Source organism: Dasypus novemcinctus, chromosome 7 (assembly GCF_030445035.2).
Source record: "Dasypus novemcinctus isolate mDasNov1 chromosome 7, mDasNov1.1.hap2, whole genome shotgun sequence".
NCBI classification, from domain to species: Eukaryota; Metazoa; Chordata; class Mammalia; order Cingulata; family Dasypodidae; genus Dasypus; species Dasypus novemcinctus.
Window position 1 is genome coordinate 39,870,993 of NC_080679.1, and position 21,976 is coordinate 39,892,968.

The window sequence follows — 21,976 nt, forward strand, 5'->3', positions numbered from 1 at the left end:
TTTAGAGTTACAACCAACTCAGTACCAACTTAAGTACTAAATTTAGCCATTAATTATATTACACAAAATTTTAAAAAATACACATAAAGGAGAACTGAAGCAGGCAGAAAAGAGAAAATGGAAATAAGATTAACTTACAAAGATTCACTGGATATAACATAGAACATGGATATAAAAATGAACATAGTTGTTAGGATGATGGTAATCTTTGCTTTCTGAATTTTAATATATCATTTAATAAATAATATCTCATATAAAAGACATTTATAATAATATAGAATATTTTCAATCAAAACTCATGTTAGTTTTATAAAATGGCATGTACTAATCATCTGTGAAGCTTGTATATATCAACCATTCATCTACAGTTGCTCAGAGGAGGCAAAGCCAGATATATTAAAAAGTCATACAGTCAAAATATTTTTAACATTTGCACTTAATAAAAACAAAAATTACTCCTGCATGGCAATTACTTTTTTACCTGTGTTAGGAGCTGCTTATCATTAGGTATTGGTTTTATTTTTTCATTTAATCAATTACTTTAGGTCCTTTTCCAAAGTACTAAAAATAATAAACATTCAACGTATACTTTGACTTGTTCCAAAAAGCAACACTTCACCTACCCTGAAAACAAAAACAAAAATAAAAACCAAAACCACAGCAAAAGAAGAGTGGTGCCAAAAATAGGTTAGAAATGTTGCCACCTCCTTAGTATATGATTTAGTTACCGTCATAGCAGAAAGCATGCACACACTTCATTGACTATATGGCTATGACTGATTGATGATAGCCTAGCAAGGTTACCATAGCTAATTACCACATCATTCTTCTAAGCCTGTGTGTGTGGGGGGGAAAATACTAGGTTCCTAGAGATGAAAAAAAAGAAAAGAAAGCTGTTCTATTGCTGTTGACTCTTGAATAGTCAGCCTCAACAGAAAACAGAATGACACTCAATAGCCAAATTATGACTTATGGATCCACCCAAGCAAATGACCCCAGTTCCCTGGTAATTTCAGCTCTGACTTTCACAGCCTAGACCAGAGACCTTCCAGTAACAAGGAACCCTCACATATTTGCATGCTTTGTAGTCAGAATTCAAAGACTCCATTAGCAGCACAAACCACAGCTGGGCTTTAGTTCTGCTATGTGTGTGGTGGGAGTGTGTTTGTCTAGGATCAGATGCCAATACTTAAAGTCACATTATGGGCACAGCAGCTACTTGCATACTGCAGCCTAATTAAAGGAATAACTTCCCCCTCTTTACTTTTTCCTAAGGATCAGTGCTGTAAAGGGATTTGGTTTCTTGAAAAAGTCAGAAAAATGTTCCCATATGTTTCCTTTATGCAGTAAATTAGTCAAAATCAGATAAAGAATGGTCACAATCTTCAACAATAATCCACAACTATACAATATTTTCTGAGAACTACTGAAAATAGAGGAGACTGCAATGTTTTGAAAATAATTATATTATTACAAAAGCATAATTTCCATTTCAGTTTTGAAGAAGCACAATCGCATATGGCAACAATAAAGTATCTGAGGTACCTTTCAGCTTTCAAGTTTCAAAAACAAGAATCACTTTCAAATAGAAAGTAACTCATCTTCAAAGTTCAATACACAAGAGGAGAATAAAGCTAATACTGCTTCAACTCCAAACTTTTATCAAATTGCTTTATATCTGGAGAATATAGATCACAAGAGTGACAACAGCCAAGTTTAAAGTACTGTTTATCCTGTAACACTGATTAAATTGCATGGCTAAAATAATTATAACTGAAGAAATATTTTCTCACAGAAGCCTCAACTCAAAATAGCAAATTTCAATCAAGAAGAGTAGTATTAAGGCAAATTATCAAAAGGTACAAAATAAAAACACTGATTAATTGAGGGCACAGGAGGGAAATTGACAGGAGTATGAAGTCAGATCTTATTTCAGCTTGGAATTAACGAACTCCTCTGGAACAATCATAGCCCATTAGAGCAAGAACTATAGTTGAGGAAACTGTGGCCCAGGGAGATGAGGTGGTCACACATCAGGGAGTGACCTTGGTTCAGAAAGCTAGTTCTCTTGAGACAACATACCATGAATCCCAATTTTTTTTTTCAGTTAGAGAACTTGTAGGTTTACAGAAAACTCATGCAGAAAATAGAGAGTTCCTATACCCACCCCCGCCCCCCACTCTACCGCCACAGTTCTCCCTATTATTTACACTTTGCATTAGTGTGGTACCTTTGTTACAAAAGATAAAACAATATATTATTAGAATTATACTATGAACCATAGTCCATGGTTTACATTAGGGTTCACTGCTTGCATAGTACAGTATTTTGTTGTGGGTTTTTTTTTTTCCATTTTTATTCTAGTAACATAAATACAACCTTAAATTTTCCTTTTAGCCAAGTTCAAATATATAATTCTGCAGTATTAATTACTTTCACCACCATCCACTACCAAAACTCTTTCATCACCACAAACAATTAAACATTAACTTCACATTCCTTGGTATCTTAGTTTGCTAAAGGTTGCCAATACAAAATATCAGAAATAAGTTAGCTTTTATAATGGGAATTTACTAGGGTAAAATCTTACAATTCCAAGGCTGTGAAAATGTCTCAATCAAGGCATCATCAGAGATGCTGTCTCACCAAATGTTGGATTCTGGCAATCCTGGACTCATTCCACGTGACAAAGCAAAATGGCAGCTGGTCTCTGTCTTCTCCTCCAGGCTTACTTTCTCCTTGAGTTCAGCTGTGGTTCATCTCTCCCCTCTGGGCTGCTCTGATTCCAACCTCTGGGGCTTCTTTTTCTTTCTGCAGATGCAGGTGATCCTGGAGTCCTCTCTCCCATAGCAGCTCTCTTTCTCTGTCATCTCCTCCATTTACATAAGTAGGAGGCCAGTAAAGGATTAAGAGCCATCCTGGTTTCCACAATCGAATCAAAGGGACTCTAATGAAATGATCTAATCAAAAGGTCCCTTAAATGACTCTAACCATAGGTCCCAAATAGAATAGATTTACATGCACAGGAATGGTTTAGCATAAGAACATAATCACCTGGGGTCCACAAAAAGTCAAACCAGCACACCTCATAACCTGTGTTTTAGCTTCTGGTTATGAATTTGCTTATTCTAATTATTTCATATCAGTGAGATCATACAATATCTATCCTTTTGTGTCTGGCTTATTTTACTCAATACTGATTTATTTTTTAATTTGGGAAAAATGTGGTCCATATAGAGATGGGTTAAATGATTTGTCTAAGGCATGCAGCTAAATCAAGTACTGTAGGGTTTGGGACCAGCTCTACATCACTAGTATTCAAGGGGACAAAGATAGGACCAACCTTGGACAATGGATTCATAATCTCTTTGGGGAAACAATAGAAGGTCAGGACCACTGACCAAAAAGGAAGCATAGGGTCCAGTGGGGGTGGGGGTGGCTAAAGGACTCTCATTCTTCTAAATATCAAAATAATTGTCCTCACAAATTGTTTTATTTACAAAAGTTTCTATTTGTGAATACCTGAAATGTCCAAAAAGGTACAAAAATATCCATACTACAGAAAAAAAATTTATCTAGGTATTTCGTTAACACATTGGTTTTTATGCAACTTTCCCACAAATGCACACAGAAATGTACCTGGGCACACTCAAATAGCATGAGACAAGAGCATGCTCACTTCTGAAACTTAGTGGAAGATTTAAAAAAAATTTTTTTCCACCTTGATTTTCTGGTCTTTATACCCTCATTAACTTTTGACTTAAGGCGTCTCATAGTATCTATTTATTAATTTACACTCTATCTCAGTTCCTAAAGGATATGTGGTGCTATTTTGTTATATATAGAATTAAAAGACATAGATAATTTGGGAAGCAGATGTGACTCAAGCAGTTGAGTGCCTGCCTCCCACATGGGAGGTTCCAGCTTGGGTTCCCAGTGCCTCCTAAACAAAAGAAACAAAACAGACAACAAGCAAAAAACAACAAGCAGATCATGACTAGACAACAGGCAAAAACAATGAGAGACAACAAGCAAAAACAAGCAAAACAACAATGAGCAAATAGATGAGGGAACCAAATCAGGGGAGCCAATGTGGCTGATTGGTTGAGTGCCAGCCTCCCACATATGAGGTCCTGGATTCAATCCACAGTGCCAGTACTGCAAATAAAAAAAAAAGAGACATGGATAATTCAAATCTATAATCCAAAAGATGTCATGTAGTTGAAAGAGCGCTGTACTAGAAGTCAAGAGGTAAAGTTCCAATTCTAGCTATTACTAGTTCTTTAATCAACTAACTATTTGACATCAGAGCACAAACCAACTCTAAGCTGTTACTTGCTCATTTGTAAAATAATGTCAGCTGGGACAACCAGCAAGATGGTGGCAAAATAAGGAGCTCCTAGAGTAAGCTTGTGCTACAGGGCAATTAGTAATCACCCAGAGCTACCTAAAACACCTGTTTGGGGGCACCAGGAGACCAGAAGACCATCCTGCAACATCCTTGAAAGAATGGAAGGAGACTGCCCATCTGTAGAGAAGATTCATGAGTAGAGCACTCCATGCCACAGAGGCCAGTGCCCATCCTCCACTGGCAGCAAAGCTGACTCGGGAGCTGTTCCGTGGCTGGAATTGGAAGCTCCACTTTCCAAAAACAGGGGAGGTGGAGACAGTTGGGCAACAACTTCAACTACTCATTAGGAAACTTGGCTGGCTAAAGTTTATTTCTAAGAACAGCTAATGTTTGAACCTGTCCAGGTCAAAAAGAGGCTGGAAGCCACCAATTGAAGTGAGGGGAAGCAGGGCAAGTGAAAATCACCATGACAGTAGGGACCAGCTTCTGTCCATCCAGCTGGATTGCAGCCCCACCTCCAGTGGGAACAAACCTGGTGGGGGCCTGCACCCACCTTTCTGGGAAACAACAGCCCACACCACAGAGGCTGGTGATCATTCTACTCTGTTGGCACAAGCTGCCTCAGGACCTGTTTTGTGGCTGGAGTTGGAGGCTCCATTTCCCAAAAACAGAGAGAGAGAGTTGGCTGCTGATGTCAGCTACTGATTGGTGGGTTCAGCTGGCTGGAGTATAACTCATAGAAGAGCTGGGGTTTGGGCCTGTTGGGGTATTGGGGGGCTGATAGCTGGCATTTTGACTCTGCCTCTGGCATGAGGGGAGGCTGAGCTGACTGAAAATCACAGTGAAGGTAGGGACCGACTTCTTTCACGCAGATCAGCCTGCAGCCCTAGCCTAGGCTTCAGCCCCACCTCTAGTAAGGGAAGCCCCACCTCTAGTAAGGAGGAGGCTGGCAGGCCCTGCACCAGCCTCTCCAGGTAACTGCAGGTACATTTGGATGGCACATACTGAATAGTCAGAAGTCTACTGGGGTAACTGTGGTCATTTTGGACCCACATGGCAAAGACAGCTGCTCATACCTGCAGCTCCATCCCTACACAGGCAGGAAGGAAAGGGCATGAGGCTTCATCAGTCTCTCTGGGCAACTACAGCCTAGGCCTGCACAGCCTGGATTAGTGCACACAACTGTGGCTCTGTCCCTATCCCTGGCAAAGGAGAAAGTTGGGAGAAGCTTCATTTGTCCCTTGGGCAATGCAGGCAGCTTGATCCTCCATCGCTTGTATCACCAACTGCATCCTCGTCTCCTATTACACAACTAGCAAGGGGAAAAAAGCAAGAAAGCCCTAAAATAAGAGAGAAACTGCACCCAGAATAAATACATCTAGTGAGCCAGATGTTAAGATGCCAACAAAAAATTACAATCCATACCAAGAAACAGGAAGATATGGCCCAGTTAAAGGAATAAGACAAGCTTCCAGGTGATATAAAGGAGTTGAGATAACTAATCATAGATGTTCAACAAACCTTAATAAATTCAATAATATGACTAAAGAGATTAAGGATATTAAGAAGCCATTGGAAGAGCACAAAGAAGAATTTGAAAGCATACCCAGAAAAATAGCAGGTCTTATGGGAATGAAAGGTGCAATAAATGAAATAAAAAATATCCTGGAATCATATAATAGCAGATTTGAAGAGGCAGAAGAAAGGATTGGTGAGTTTGAAGAAATGGCCTCTGAAAGCAAACATACAAAAGAACAGATGAAGAAGAGAATGGAAAGAATTAACAAGGTTTCAGGGAACTAAAAGACAGCAAGAGATGTGCAGACTTACATTTCAAGAGTGTCCTAGAAGGAGAAGAGAAGGAAAAAGGGGCAGAAGGAATATTTGAAGAAATAATGGTAGAAAATTTCCCAATCCTATGGAAGGACATGGATATCCATGTCCAAGAAATACAAATACTCCCATGTGAATAAATCCAAATAGACCAACTCCGATACACATACTAATCAGAATGTCAAATGCCAAAGACAAAGAGAGAATTCTGAGAACAGCAAAAGAAAAGCACTACATAACTATAAGGGATACCCAATAAGGTTAAGTGCCAATTTCTCATCAGAAACCATGGAGGCAAGAAGACAGTGGTATGATATATTTAAGATACTGTAAGAGAAAAACTTCCAGGCAAGAAACTTATATTCTGCAAGATTGCCTTTCAAAAATCAGGGTGAATTTAGAATACTCACAGATAAACAGAAACTGAAAGTTTGTAACCAGGAGATCAACTTTGCAGGAAATACTAAAGGGTGAGCTACAGTTTGAAAAGACAAGACTGGAGAGAGAGGCTTGGAAGAGTGTCTAGAAATGAAGGTTATATCAGTAAAAGTAACTGAAAGTCTCAGAAGAGGGATGAAAACAAAACATGACAGATAAAACCCAAAGGTCAAAATGGGTGAAATAAGAACTGCCTTTACAGTAATAACATTGAATGCTAATAGATTAAACTCCCCGATCAAGAGACACAGACTGGTAGAAAGGATAAGAATATATGAACCACCTATATGCTGTCTGCAAGAGACTCACCTTAGACCCAAGGAAACCAATGAATTGAAAGTGAAAAGCTGGAAAAAGGTATTCCACAGATTCAGTAACAGAAAAAAAAGAAAAGAAAAAAAAGAAAAAAAAGAAATCAAATGAATACCAAAAAAACCTAAGTATCTATGTTTATATTAGATGAAATAGACTTTAAAAGAAACTAGCATGCACAATCTGAGGAGGAAGTGAGGGAAAAAAAAATTCCATTTACAACAGCCACTAAAGAAACAAATACTTAAGAATAAGTTTAACAAATGATGTAAAGCACTTGAATTCAGAAAAATATAACTCACTGTTAAAAAGAAATTTTAAAAGGACTAATTGGAAGAACATTCTATGCTCATGAATTATAAGACTAAATATCATTAACATGTCAATTCTCCCTGAATCGATATACAGATTCAATGCAATCCCAATAAAAATTCCACCAGCAATTTTTAAATAAATGGAAAACAGGATCATCAAATTTACTTGGAAGGGTACGAGGTCCTGAATAGGCAGAAACATCTTAAAAAGGAAAAGTGAAGTTGGAGGACTCTCCCTTCTGGACTTTAAATCATATTACCTTGCTAGATTGGTAAAAACAGCATGGTACTGGCATAAAGACAGACACATCGACCAATGGAACTGAACTGATGGTTAAAAACAGACCCTCACATCTATGGTCAAATGATATTTGATAAGCCTGTCAAACTCACCTAGCTCAGACGAAACAGTCCATTCAACAAATGATGCTGAGAAAACTGAATATCCATAGCCAAAAGAAGGAAGAGGACCCCTATCTCATACCTTACACAAAAATTAACTCAAAAGAATAAAAAACCTAAATATTAAACAAGAATCATAAATCTTCTAGAGGAAAACATAGGAAAATACCTTCAAGACCCAGTGGTAGGTGGTGGATTCTTAAAGGAGGTAAGAGATGGACTACTGATGTTTAATATATGCAGAAGTTTTAATTAACTTTACTGTAAAAGTGTGGAAATGTATAGACTTGATAACACATTTTTTTTAAGATTTATTTTTATGTTTTTATTTACCACCCCCCATGCCAGCTGCACTTGTTGTCTGCTCTCACTATCCATATGCTATGCATTCTTCTGTGTCTGCTTGTCTTCTCTTCTCATCTTCTCTTTAGGAAGCACCGGGAACTGATCCTGAGACCTCCGACATGGGAGAGAGGGACCCAATTGCTTCCGCCAGTTCAGCCCCCTGGTTTGTTGTATTTCTTGTTGTCTTTCCTCTGTTTTTTTTTTGTGTGTGTGTGTGTCACCTTATTGCATCAGTTTGCAGCACAGGCCAGCTCTCCATGGTACAGGCCAGCTTTCCCTTCACCAGGAGGCCCAAGGAACCAAACCTGGGACCTGCCATATGGTAGACAGGAGCCCAATTGCTTGAGCCACATCTGCTTCCCAATGGTAACACATTATAGTGAGTAGTAACTGGTTTATAAATTGGAATGTGGCTGAAAAGGGTAGTCTAGGTGTATTAGTCAGCTAAAGGGGTGCTGATATAAAACACCAGAAATATGTTGGTTTTTATGAAGGGTATTTATTTGGGATAGAAGCTTACAGTTGCCAGGTCATAAAGCTTAATTTACTTCCCTCACCAAAGTCTATTGCCACATTTTGGGGCAAGATGGTTGCTGATATCTGTAAAAGCTCAGACTTCCTGGGTTCCTCTCTTCTCAGGTCTTGACTCTCTCCAGGCTCAGATGCTTTGTTATCTCCAAAAGGCTAGGTGTAGACTCTTAGATGAACAGCTTGTTTTTCTTCCTGGGGCCTTCTCTCTTTCCTCATGACCAAGCTCCTCTGTGTGCTTACTTCCCAGGGTTCCAGCTCAAGACTTGGGCATCAAAACTCCAACTTCAAAGCTCCAACTCTGGTCTTTGCCATGTCTTTTATCTGTGAGTCCCTACCCACCAAGGGGCAGGAACTAAATACCCTACTGTCATAGTCCAATTAAAGCCCTACTCATATTAATAATTTAATGATGTCCAGGTACAGACCAGTTTACAAACATAATCCATTATTTCTTTTTGGAATTCATGAACCATATCAAACTACTACATTGCCAGCTGAAAGAAAGCTGGAGAATAATCTAGGGGCTGAGCAACACAGTAAACCCAGAGGTGGATGAGAATTTTGGTTGATGGTACAGATGCAAAAGTGTCCTTTAAGAGCTAGAGCAATGTGGGAATGTAGTGGGAATGTGAAGAAGCATGGGAAAAATACAAATGGAGTGACCTGGGGACTGTGGTTAACAGATATAATGTAATATTCATGTGTCTAAACCAAAGATGTACTGTGTTGATACTGGGGGAGTATGGAAAAAGTGTGCCAAATGTACGCTATGGACCAGAAATAGTCTGATGATATTGTCTCATAATCTGTAACAAACGTTCCACCATAGTGTGGGGTGTTGATAGAGGGGTGTTGTATGGGAATCCTGCATATGTGCATGATTGTTTTGTAAGTTTACAACTTCTGCCATAAAAATATATTTAAAAAATAATAACAGGGTGAGTTGGGGAAAAATACACCAAATGTAAGATAAGGACTACAGTTACTAGTAAGATTTTGACAATATTTTTTCATTGTTTGTAACAAATGTCTCACAATAATGCAAGGTGTTGGTAGAGGGTTGATGTATGGGACCCCGTATGATGTTATGCATGTTTGCTAAATAAGTTTGCAACTTTTACTATATACTCATTGTGTATGTATGTTCGTATATAAGTAATACAATAATAATAATAAGGTGGGTTGGAGAAAAATACACCATATATAAGACACTTTGGTTAGTAGTAATATTTTGAGGATGCTCTTTAATCATTAGTTAAAACTATTTCACAACAATGTAAGGTATTTTTGGTAGGATGAGGTATGATGTCCCTGTATGATGTTACATATGTTTGTTTTGAAAGTTGTTTTGAAAGAAACTATTACTATACATTTATTGTTTTTGTATGTTTATGGATGTGTGGTATACTTCAATAAATTTTTAAATGCAAAGAAAACAATAATAATAATGTGAACTGTCAAGAAAATCACTAATTTCAAGGTCTAAGGAATTGTGTTTTTCTAGACCAGCATTTCACAAAGATTGTTCTGAGGGCTGATAGCCCTTTTGAGTTGGAGGGTGTGTTCCTTTGCTGTAGGACTTCTAAAAAACCTTCTGTACCCTATTCCTCCCTGCCAGTATAACCAATCCTATTTGTCCAGAGAGTAAACATTAATGAATTAAAATAGCACCTAGATTCTCAAAAATGTAGCCACTCTCTAAGCCAAACTCAGCATGTAAATGCATTATTTTCCTCCCCAGTGTGGAACATGACTCCTGGGGATGAGCCTCCCTGGTGCTGAGGGATCACTACCATCACCGGCCGGTGATGCAACTAGAAAATTTCCCCCTTGAATAGAAGGGGGAAATGGTAAAGACGAATGAGTTTATATGGCTAAGAGACTTCAAAATGAGTCAGGAGGTCATTAGAGGGGTCACACTTAACGCACGTCTCAGCAGGAGCCCAGAGACAGCCAAGGTAGATATAACCCCAGGTACTTGTGCTCCTGAAGGCTACGGAGACACACAGGTTCTACAGTCATGACAGATGGCTTGAAGTTTGGAATTTGTGCTCCTGAATCTGATGGAGTTGGACTCAGATGTGACCTCTCTATACATGCCTCTTCTGTCACTTTTACTGAAGCTGTGGTTGGCGCTGCGGTTTGTGATGCTCAGGAGACTTGAATCTCTGGACTGTCCATATGCCAGCTGGGTCCTAAGCCTCAGCAGATTTGCAACACCTAGAGAGTAGCTCCATTTCATTGGACTACCCAGGTCAGCTAACGGGGAGGTGAGAATGGCCAACCACCACACCAGGGAACTGAGAGCTTCTACAGTTGCAAGCAGGAGAATCACATCCATCTAAGGATCTAAGCCCTCTCTCGATTTAGAGGTGGAATGGACATTGCCATCCCAGGGGCCACCAGATGGAGGAATATAATATGGATTGGAGCAGACTTGCTGTATTCTACTATAGAACTGTTGTGACTCTAGCAACAGAAGTAATTGTATCATGGATGTGCAAACAGTGGCCACAGGAGTTGCTAAGGGCAGGAAGAGGGAGGAAGAGGTGTGAAATGGGGCATTTTCAGGATTTAGAGTTGTCCTCAATGATATTGAAGGGACAGATTCAGGACATTGTATATCCTGCCATAACCCACTGGATGGACTGGGAGAGAGTATGAACTACAATGTATACCATAGTCCATGCAGTATGGCAGCACTCCGGGGTGTATTCACCAAAGGCAATGAATGTGCCTTACTGATGAAGGGGGATGCTGATGTGGGAGGAGCAGGGGGTGGCATGAGGAGTGGCATATATGGGAACCTCTTATGTTTTTTAATGTAACATTTTGTGTGATCTATTTGTCTTTTTTAAAAAAGACAATTATCAAAAAAATAGCACCTAGAACTTAACGCTCAATAAATGTTATCCATAATTAAATATCATGAAATATCTACTGAAGTTCCAAAATATGTTCAGAAGAATCATACAGTTATACAGGAAAGATATGGAAAACCTTTGAACTCAGTGATTTTTTTTTTTTAGGAGTTGCCAGAAATTGAACCTGGAACCTTGTACATATGAAGATGTCCCTCAACCATTGAGCTACACCTGCTTTGCTGAGCCAGGTGATTTTAAAGATAAAATGGACTCTGTGAATATGATCCTTTGCTATCATACCTAGTATTCTGGCCACTATGCTTCTTCTTTTAAAATGTACCTTAGGTTAGAAATCTCTAGGCCACATGGTAAAAAGCACTGGCCAATTTCAGAAACAGAATCTTAAAGTATTAGAATGATTTGTTATTAGGGCTAAGTCAGGACTTAGTCACTTGGCATTACATTTGAAAATTCATTATAAAATAAATGGTAGAAAATAATTTAGATGAATAAAACTGGAATAACGTTGCTGCTTACTTGACAAGTCCTTTTAAAAATTTAGAAACATATATCCCACTACCGTAGGGCATGAGACTATGAACACCTTCAGGTCAGAAGATTTCTTCTATTCACCATTGTAACCCTCTACTGCTGAATGAGAAATTAGGAAATGTATTAATTATACACCTACTGTGTGCCAACCACCAAGACACCAGACTAGAGATTTGATGATGTCAGGGTTACTGGCATCTCGGTTGAGAAACAGACACATGGGCAAATTATTACCAAGTGATAGTGTCTATAAAATGTACACACACAATGGCAAAGGGAAACAGAGGAGGGGATAATCTCTAATTCTTCTAATTCTTTCTAGAAGGCAATACTTTCCATCAAAAATTGGCAGATAACTAATTATGTCATTTAATTGATATCGCTAAATGAAAAGAAGATTTGTGAGCTAAAGAGTTTTAATATTTTAAGGTTTGGGTATATTAAAAACATTGACTACATGTAAAAATTCTTGATAATGTTTCACAATCAAGGTCATATTTGAACCTGAGCATAAGATGTGAATAACAGTTAAGGTAGGAAGGAGGAAAGGAGCGAGCCAAGTGAAGGGACCGGCATATACAAAGGCACAGGTGATTGAAAGAAAGCAGATTTGGGGAATGGAGGGACTCATAAAAGCTGCAGGTTATAGTGATTGCATGTAAGAGTGTCCAACAATAAAGTTTAGCAAAGAACAGGTAGTTATGTCAAGAAGAACCTATGAATATGAATTTTCTGCATTTTCTGTCTCTGGGTTTTCACCTTGAGAAATAAGGAAAGCAGAAGAGGGGTCAACCTCTATATGTCTGTATGTGGAGAAGTTTCTTGATTTTTTTAAAAAAACATTATTTGACCATATGTTGTACTGGAAAAACAAAAATTATACTGAACACTGACTATATTTTTATTTCAGAAATAAGTAAATTAGAAAATTTTTGGTGATCAGCATGACCTGATCATGAAATGATCACTAGATTTGAAACTAGAATTGAAACTAGAAATGTTTAAATTTCTAGTATTTGTTAAATGATTTCTCCTTACATAGATAAGCATTTGAGTCAATGGTGATTAAATTCCCTATTCCCTGAGTACGTCTTAAGAGTGAGAAAACCAATGAAAATTAAGCTCTTCTTCTGCAGTACCAGTCTGGGCTAATGATTCCAGTGAGAAACCAAACCAGTTCCCATGGTCCTATGGAAGAAAGTGGGTAGCAGAGGTGAAGGACTGGGACAGTGGCAGCTGGCATTTTATATGTACCCTGTTATGATGAATCTCTGAAACACATATTCCACTTCTCCTCTGACCACTCCCTTTCAGGACCTTTCACCCAAATAGGATCTCAGGGTGGGTCTGACAGCACATCCAATTCATACTCCCAGAAGAGACATGAACATTTATCTACTGCCAACCAAATTCATTCATCCTAAGAGGACAAATGTTCAGCCTAGGAGCACAACCTGCTCTACAGCCAACAATGAGACGCCAGAATGAACAGAAACTAAAGTTGATACCCTTGCTTCCTTATTCAACTTCTTTAATCTAAAAAACTCAATAAATATGTTCTTTCTTCCCCTTTTAAAGTTCCCAAAATAAAAAGTACTCAATCTGCTAGAATCAGATAGGTGTGTAAGGGATGATTTTTTCCCTCATTCCTCCAGATAATTCAGAGGAATAATCAGTATCAGTATACCAACAAATTTGGACATGGTCCTAGGAGTAGTGAGGAGCAATTGGAGATAGTTAAATAGAGAAAGGTAACCAGATCTATGATTTAGAAAGGTAGCTGGCAGGAGATGGAATTGAAGAAAGCAAGCACTGCAAAGAAAGAGGTCAGTTTGAGGTCTCCACAAGAATCTGGTTGATGATAAAGCCATGACCTACTGCAGTGACAGTAGACATGGAGGGGGAAGCAGTGACGGAATGTAGAGGTGAGGGGAAGAAAAAGGAAGAACAGGGTATGATGTCTTTTTTCAGACCAAATGGCTGGAAAGCAATACTTTCTACCAAAAACTGACAGATAACTAATTATGTCGTTTAATCTATATTGCTAGATTTGTGAGCAAACAGGATTTGTGAGTCAAAGAATTTTTAAAACATTTTAAGGTTTGGGCATATATTCATAAACTACGCCCAGGAAAAGTATACTAATTTATTCATCTACCAATAGTATATGAGAAGCTACAAAATGTTTCCTGACACTGTAGCTAGCAAAAATTCAAATCCTGGTTGTGTTACCTAACAGCTGTGTGCTTTTGGGTGAGTTATTTAACCTCTCTTTGCTTATTTTCTTACCTCTTAAAGGAAATGACTAATGGAACCCAACTAATGAAGTATTATAAGGCTTAAATATGCTATTATGGGTAAAGGATTTGGAATATTTGATCCCTTGGTAACATTACCTTGATCTCAGAGTCTGGCATACTGTCACCATTTCTTTTTTTTTAAATCTCTGCCAATTTCAGAAGAAATAGAAAGTTCACTTTCAGAGAAGGGGAATCTCAGCTTACTTTTCTTCTTGTATTCAACATTATTATATATCTCAGGTGGTTCAATAAAAGAAATAGTGAAAATCTGAAGAAAAGCAAACTTTTCCCCTGAGAAAAAGAATAAAAGGAGAGGAAGACCACAGTGCTTGCTGATAAATAGAATATTAAAACAAGCAGGAAAAAATTTCCTCTTTCGTCTTGTCTTCTCCTATTGACTAATTTTCTTCCCATACTATTTGCTTAAGGGACAAAAAGTCATCTGTTACACGAGTGAACGATAGAGCTCTGCTGTTGCTGAAGCTGCACACCTCGCTCGGATGAAGACAGGCTGCCACGAAGACCTCCAACATTGGTGTTCCAGCAGGCTGCTTCGCCAGCTCAGTTTCCAAGAGATGGAGGATTACCATGAACAGTATCAGTCATTAATTTCCATTTGGTTTATTTCAAAAGGGACACTAAGGATGCTTTTCAGATAATTAATACAAAATATAGATATTGCATTAATGTGGCACATAAAATATACCTTATAGTATGAATTTTATTTCAAATGGAAAAAAATAGCAATGTGTACAACTTTAAAAATTTTAAACATATGCATTGCTTTAAAAAGAATATGGTTTCCTTTACAACGTAGACATACCGTGTTCTTCTAGCTTGAGAATTTACCTATAATAGCTTCCAAGAACAAGTGTTAAAATGTCATGCATATATTCAATAAGAATAAAAAATGTTTTAAGAATAAAAATACTAGTGAATTTTCAAAATCTTCATGCTGTTAACCTGACAAATTAATCTCTAAGAGGTATCACCTAAACTGACATGTTATTTTTCTTGAGTTGTAAACTTACTGAAACTTTAAAGGAATATTTATTTGCTCTTTCTACCAAACAAATATAACCAAAAAGAATTCTGAGTAAAATCCCTGGATGAGTATTTTTGCTTTAATAAGTCAGCAGGAAAGAACTTTAAAATTAACTTCAAAATGTTTTCCCCAAACTGTGAGATATATGTTTGGGGAGAAAAGGAAGGCAACCAAGAACAGAAGGTGACCTTTATTTCCTTTCTGGATTCCTTGATACCCCTTAGCATTTTCCCAATAACTTTTTCAAGGACCTTTTTTTTTTTTTTAAGGGATCCAAAGAATACAGACCAATGTCATCATTTACAGTACCATTCCTCCCCTATGCTACTTTAAGGACATACAATTCTGAACGGCCTTCCACACAAGAAAAAACAAAAACAAAAGTGCATCTACTACTTGAGCATCAGCAGCTGCAAAGAACTAGTTAAACAACAATAATACTAATTTAGAGAAAAGACAAATCAGATTTTTTAAAAATTAAAAATCAGGATAAAAATCGAAATCAAAGCAACACATTGTCAGAAAGATGATGTACTGTCACTCAGGTAAAAAGCATACCGGTCAAAATACACATACCTAATTTCAGAGCAGAAGAAGTTACTTCAATTTCCCCACCAACTGGTTTAAATGCAGCCAGTTGGGCAGCCACTTCCGTCTCAAAAGCATCCGGGCTCTGCCGATCAGCTGGGTTTCCAATGGGGCTCTCAATCTTGTGAAGTGGTTCTTGTTCATCAAACACAGCAATCAGCTACAAACAAATCCACCAACTCTAATTACTTTTTAGAACACGCAGATCACATGGACACTATATCTAGCTGACTTTTATCTTTATTTCATTTCAAGAAAATGGCCTTTTAAAACTTACACTGTATCACTGATCTTCAGTCTTTAATAACATTATGTCTAAATGCTAAAAGCATAGGAAATAATTAATGGTTTGTTTGTATTGTCTATTCTTCAAACAGACAATCAGTTTTGGCTAGCTCTCTTAAAGGAGGGAAATAACTGACTCCTCCCCACACCACCTTTTCCTATATGCCTAAAAGGACTTCAGAATCCCTTTAATTGTACCCCAAAATGAAAGTTGAATATGCAAAAGCTGAATATGAGACTTACATATTATAAAGGCACATTCCAGGCTCACATTATAAACACATTATAAAACCCCTCATTGCATCCATCCTTCTATACAAAAATATAAATTAATCAATTAATTGTGTGTCTCCATACAATTTGAGTTTATCTTGGACAAATAGATATCTAATTTTTGAACATGGCTTTGTGTCCTTTTCCTTCATGAATGACTCTATGTCAACTGGTTTAAGTACAATGAATGTTAAGTCCAATGAGGCTAAAGATCAGTACTTTTAATCTAATTATTCCCACCTTTTCTCAATTTTATTCTATACAAGACCTATGGTTATCATTAATATAAAAACTTTAAATTTTCCACTGACAAGTGATTTTTCAAAGAGTAAGGGCAAAGTGTATGAAAATATTCAATTAATCATACAAACAGTATTCTATAGACAATGAAGGCAGCCCCACTGAAACTGCATTTTGGCCAGCAGATTATAGGACCATAGATTAATTTAAAATGTTTATTATCAGCTGATGTGTAAAAGTCCGAATGTAACTGCAACAGACAACTCAGGATGCTGTCAATCCCATGAAGTGCACTGTGTGCAAATTTGAGAACCGTTAGTAAATCTTTGTATATTTTTCATTCATTAAATAAAGCAAACCTAGTTAATGATTCAAACACTTATTCAAGAAAGGCACTCAAAGCCCCATTCATAGGGGAACCTTGCTGGCAAAAGTAGTAATAACATAAGTGCAGGGGTAACCAATCAAAACATCATAATTTCCGAGTACAGTCTTTCAAAAGAAATGAATACAATTAGGGACATGCAAATTAGCTATTCAAAAATAATTTTCATAATTGACTACTCATTTCCAGTATGGAGACTTCTTTAATTGGAAAATCCAACAATCCTCTCACCACAAGAAAGAAATGCTACTCCCAAGGCATTATTTTTAATTTTTGAAATTGAGCACATACATTTTCTGTTTTTAATTGGTAGCACTGATGAACTGATTTAAGTCTTCGAAATAAGACTTAAATGGATTAATAAAGAAAGATCATTCTAGTATAAAAATAAGCAGTAGAACTATGTCTTTCTAATCATCTGGCCAAAAACAAGAGTTTAACACTTTAAATCCTGAAAAAGAAAAAAATTTCAATAAAAAATGGTAGATGTGTTTTATTCATCACTTCCTATACCTAATAATTTTGATTTTTCACCTTGGTGAACTCTAACATATTAATAACAGTCATTTTAATAAAACAACTAGATAAAGTTGTTACAATGGTATCCATAAAGTTTTGTGTTAAGAATAATCTCTTTTCTGACTTGATATATCCTTAACTCTTAGTATAATCCTTATACCTTGAATATTAGGAAAAAGAGAAAATAAAATATCAATCAGAAGTATAAAGGAAAAGCTTAAAATTGATCCTTCATAAGATATTTATGGCTTTTATTCTTAAGATGTTTTAGTATGTTGCATATTATATTAACACAAACTTATAGCATCTGCAGTTAATAAAAAAATACCTGTTTATGAAACAGGAAAATGGAGTTTAGAGATTGTTGGTTCCCAAGGTTACAGGTCCTAGAAACTAGTGTTTAAAGCCCAGGGTTTCAGACCACCCTGTAACAGCCCTCCACAAAGAAAACTGTAACTACAGAAGCTACGTTGTGGAATACTTGTAGCGTGTACATGAGGTTGCTACACACTAAAAAATGTGAACTCCACTCTTGGAAGATACATGACTATTCTCGGAGATGATAACAGAGAGGCTTGAAGGCTTCCCAAATTTCATAATCTCTTCATTTAAATCATGTGTCATAGATCCCTGTTAACAAGATTATCTGATTCATTAGAACACCTACATTACTGGGTAACAGAGTTCCTGGCACATAGTGATACAGGGGTACATTAGTTAACATAAACCACCATTCTGGTCCCTTGACAGAAGGCACACTGGTTTCCAAAGTGTCCAGTGCTTGAAAATAGCCATCCCTCACTGCCTTTAAACCAATTCAAAATTACCTTTCCCAGAGATATGAGTTGGACATGAAAAGAGGAATTCCATTTTTTGTTTGCTCAGATTAAACTTCCACGGCATGTAGGATATTTTTCACTTGACACTTTAGGAGCTGCAGTAACCTAAACCTTATGCAAAATGCATTCAGGCAATATTTGACTTGAATGCTGCCTCTTTTGGTGGCCCTCTGTTCTCCTTCTGTGATGCAATATGTTCATGTCACCCTCGACAGCCCTGACATTCTTCAAAGACCCCATGATCCAAAATGATAATGTTCAGGCAACCTTTACTTCCAATTAAAGCCCCCATCCCCACAGATCTCTTACAGTGTTTAGCCACCTAAACCCAAATCACACAGGGAGGTCAGGCTATAAATATGTTAATTCTCTGATTTAAAAAAAAACAAGCAGGGAACCAATATGGCTCAGTGGTTGAGTGGCAGCTTCCCACATACAAGTTCCTGGGTTCAATCCCTTGCCCTTGCCTCAAACAACAATAACAACATAACAACAACAAACAAAAAATAACCTTCTCAGGACCAACTCACCCCTCTATGTCCTCTATGTAATCCCATTTCTCACCTTCCCTCTAAATCAAAACTACTTTCAAGAGCAGTTTACACTAATACACTAGCTGTTTCCATCTTTGGAGCCACTTTAATCAGACTCTTCCTCTCTACTACACAGAAACTGCACTCATCAACATCAACAAGTCAATCATTGCCTCCTCCTTGAAACACTTTCTTCACTTGACTTCCAGAATAGCGCTCAGTTTTCTCTTTAACTTTGTGGTCCCTCCATTAAGTTTCCTTTTGCTTATTTCTCCTCATCTCCTGGATTTGATCTCTAAAAATAGATCTAAATTTTCTTGGTTATCTCATCGGTCTCATGGCTTAGATTTCTTCTATCTGCTTATAAAATCCAAAATTTACATCACCAAACCAGAACTTTCTCCAAATTTCAAGCACATATAGTCAGTTGCCTAATCTAACATCTTTCAAAGCTCTTTCCATACATAGTCTTTCACCTCCCAATTAATAGCAATACGTCCTTACAGTTGCTCAGGCCAAAAACCCTTACAGTAACCGTTGATCACTCCCTCACCCCTCCAAGACATACACCCCACATACATCTAATTTGTCAACAAATTTCAAAATAATTCCAGATTTTATCCACTTCTCACTACCTCCATTGTCACCATCTTTGACGCAGCTACTACAGTGTTTCTCATGGATCAATGAAATGATCCCACCTCCTTTTTTTCATTAAAGCTCCTTTTCAATCTATTCTCAACACAGCAGACAAGGTGACCTTTCTGTAATATAAGTCTGATTATGTCTCTCCTCTGTCTAGAACCCTGTAATGCCTTCCCACCTAGCTAGGAGTAAAGCTTAAATCCTTGCAATGGCCTTAAGTTCATTGGCCCCCAATTACATTTCTGACCTCACTTTCTACTTACTCTTCTCTTGTTCTCAGACCTCTACCCAGCTACACTATCTCCTTTGTACAGGGGTGTTTTTGTATTTACTGTTCTCTCAAGCTGAAACAGTTTTCCTCTAGATAACCACATGGCTTGTTATCTCTATCCCTCAGATCTTTACTCAAATACCAGACTCTCCCTGACCATAATATCTAAATTGCAACATTCCCCACTACTCATTACACCCCCCCTCCTTTATTTTTCCTTATAGCATTTATTACCCTCTAAATGCTCTCTTTTCGTATTTGTCTTATTGCCTATCTTTCCACTCCATTAGAATATAAGCTCCAAAGAGACAGTGATTTTTATCTATTATGTTGATATCTCCAGTCCCTACAACAGTGGCTATGACATAATAGATGTTTAATGTAAATCTGTTGGGAAAAAATAAGTGAAATATGAGGCAAAACAAATAAAATTTAACATACCAACCAAATAGAGGTTATCTAGATCATTCAAGTGTTTTTAGAATGAACATTCAAATTAAATATTTTTAAATGTATGACTATAAATGGCCATTACATACTAATAGGATGCTCAGAGTAGTATCATTATCCTTATTGTTTTTGCTTTTGTTATTACGGTGAAGGAATTCCTCATTTTTTAATTCAACACTGAGGGAAAATTTTTCCACTACTTCCTATTCCAAAAATGCAGATAATGTCTCTATTCTTTTCTCTACCAGCTCATTTTCAAAAGGAAGAATCTGCTTCTCTGCACTCTGAAAGGAGTGGAACTGTTGGAGTAAGAGGATAATGGAGAGGTGGGCAGGGTTAGCCACATGCACTGCCTTACTTCCTTTCTCCCAATACACCTCTTTCATTTATCTAGTGGAAGCTTCTCAATGTCTCCCTAACATACCCTAGGAACAGAGGTGAGCAAACCCTCAGGGCCAGTAGAGACTACTCTGAAGGGGCATGACATAAGCTCAAAAGTAAACTCCACAGCTTTATTTCAGATATGTGAAAATTCTATATTCTATACTCTAGCAGCTTTCTGAGATCATTTTAATATTTTTTTAAAAGTTGGTCTTTCCAAATGCCAGTAAAATTAAGGTATCATGAAAATGTGCCATGTATAGCCTATGCTTTTCTACCCCTGTATAAAAGGTTGAGGTGAAACATATTTCTCAGGAGCATGTGTTATCATATAAACATGAGTCAGGAAAACACATGAAAATAAATACATTACTGTAGTACATCTGAATTATTTGCAATAACTAGATTTCAGTTACCTATGCTCATGGTGATCCCAGTTCAAAGATCATGCACTAGCACCTTCCCCAAGCCCAAAAGTATCTGGAAGGAATACCTGAAACTAAGATTCTCACAGAAAGAAATACCCACAAACTTTATTTTAAAGAATATTTCAATCTTTTTTAATTGTAATGGTCAAAAGAATTTTATTAGTCATCCAAAGGGTACTGATGCAAAATACCAGAAATCTGTTGCCTATTATATAAAGGGTATTTATTTGGTGTAGAAGCTTATAGTTACTGGGTCATAAAGCATAAGTTACTTCCCTCACCAAAGTCTTTTGCCAGATGTTGTAGCAAGATGGCTACCAACATCTGCCAGGGTTCAAGCTTCCTGGGTTCCCCTCTTTTCCCAGGGCTTGCTTCTCTCCAGGCTCACAGTTCCTCTCTTCGCAGGGCTTGCTTTTCTTTCCTAACTAACTCCTCTGTGTGCTTACTTCCCAGGGCTCCAGCTCAAGACTCCAGCATCAAAACTCCCATTCAAAACTCCAACTCTGTCCTTTGCCATGTCTTTTATCTATGAGTCCCCAGCCACCAATGGGTGGGGACTCAATACCCTACTGATATAACCCAATCATAGCCCTAATCATAATTTAAGCACACCCAAGTACAGACCAGTTTACAACATAATCCAGTATCTATTTCTGGAATTCATGAACAGTACCAAACTGCTAAGCTACACCCTCTGAATTCCAAAAAGACATACAATATTCAAAAAAAACCTTAAATCAGTAGCAATGCTATGTAAAAAATCACATTGCAATCAGTTTAAAGAAATTCAGTTTGTCTTGGGGCAAAATGCCATCTGCTATGAACTCTGAAACTTATGAAACAATTTATTTG

The 21,976-nt window shown here is 37.5% G+C and overlaps 1 protein-coding gene across 6 annotated transcripts in view; it reads right to left on the reverse strand.

Moving 5' to 3' along the window:
- PARD3B (par-3 family cell polarity regulator beta) overlaps positions 1–21,976 on the reverse strand; it is a 1,119,500-nt gene that overhangs the window by 645,824 nt on the left and 451,700 nt on the right. For all 6 annotated transcript variants that reach the window (XM_058300305.2, XM_058300306.2, XM_058300307.2 and 3 more), the window contains exon 3: positions 15,864–16,035. In XM_058300305.2, coding sequence (XP_058156288.1) covers positions 15,864–16,035 — 172 coding nt within the window. The remainder of the gene's footprint in view (positions 1–15,863; positions 16,036–21,976) is intronic.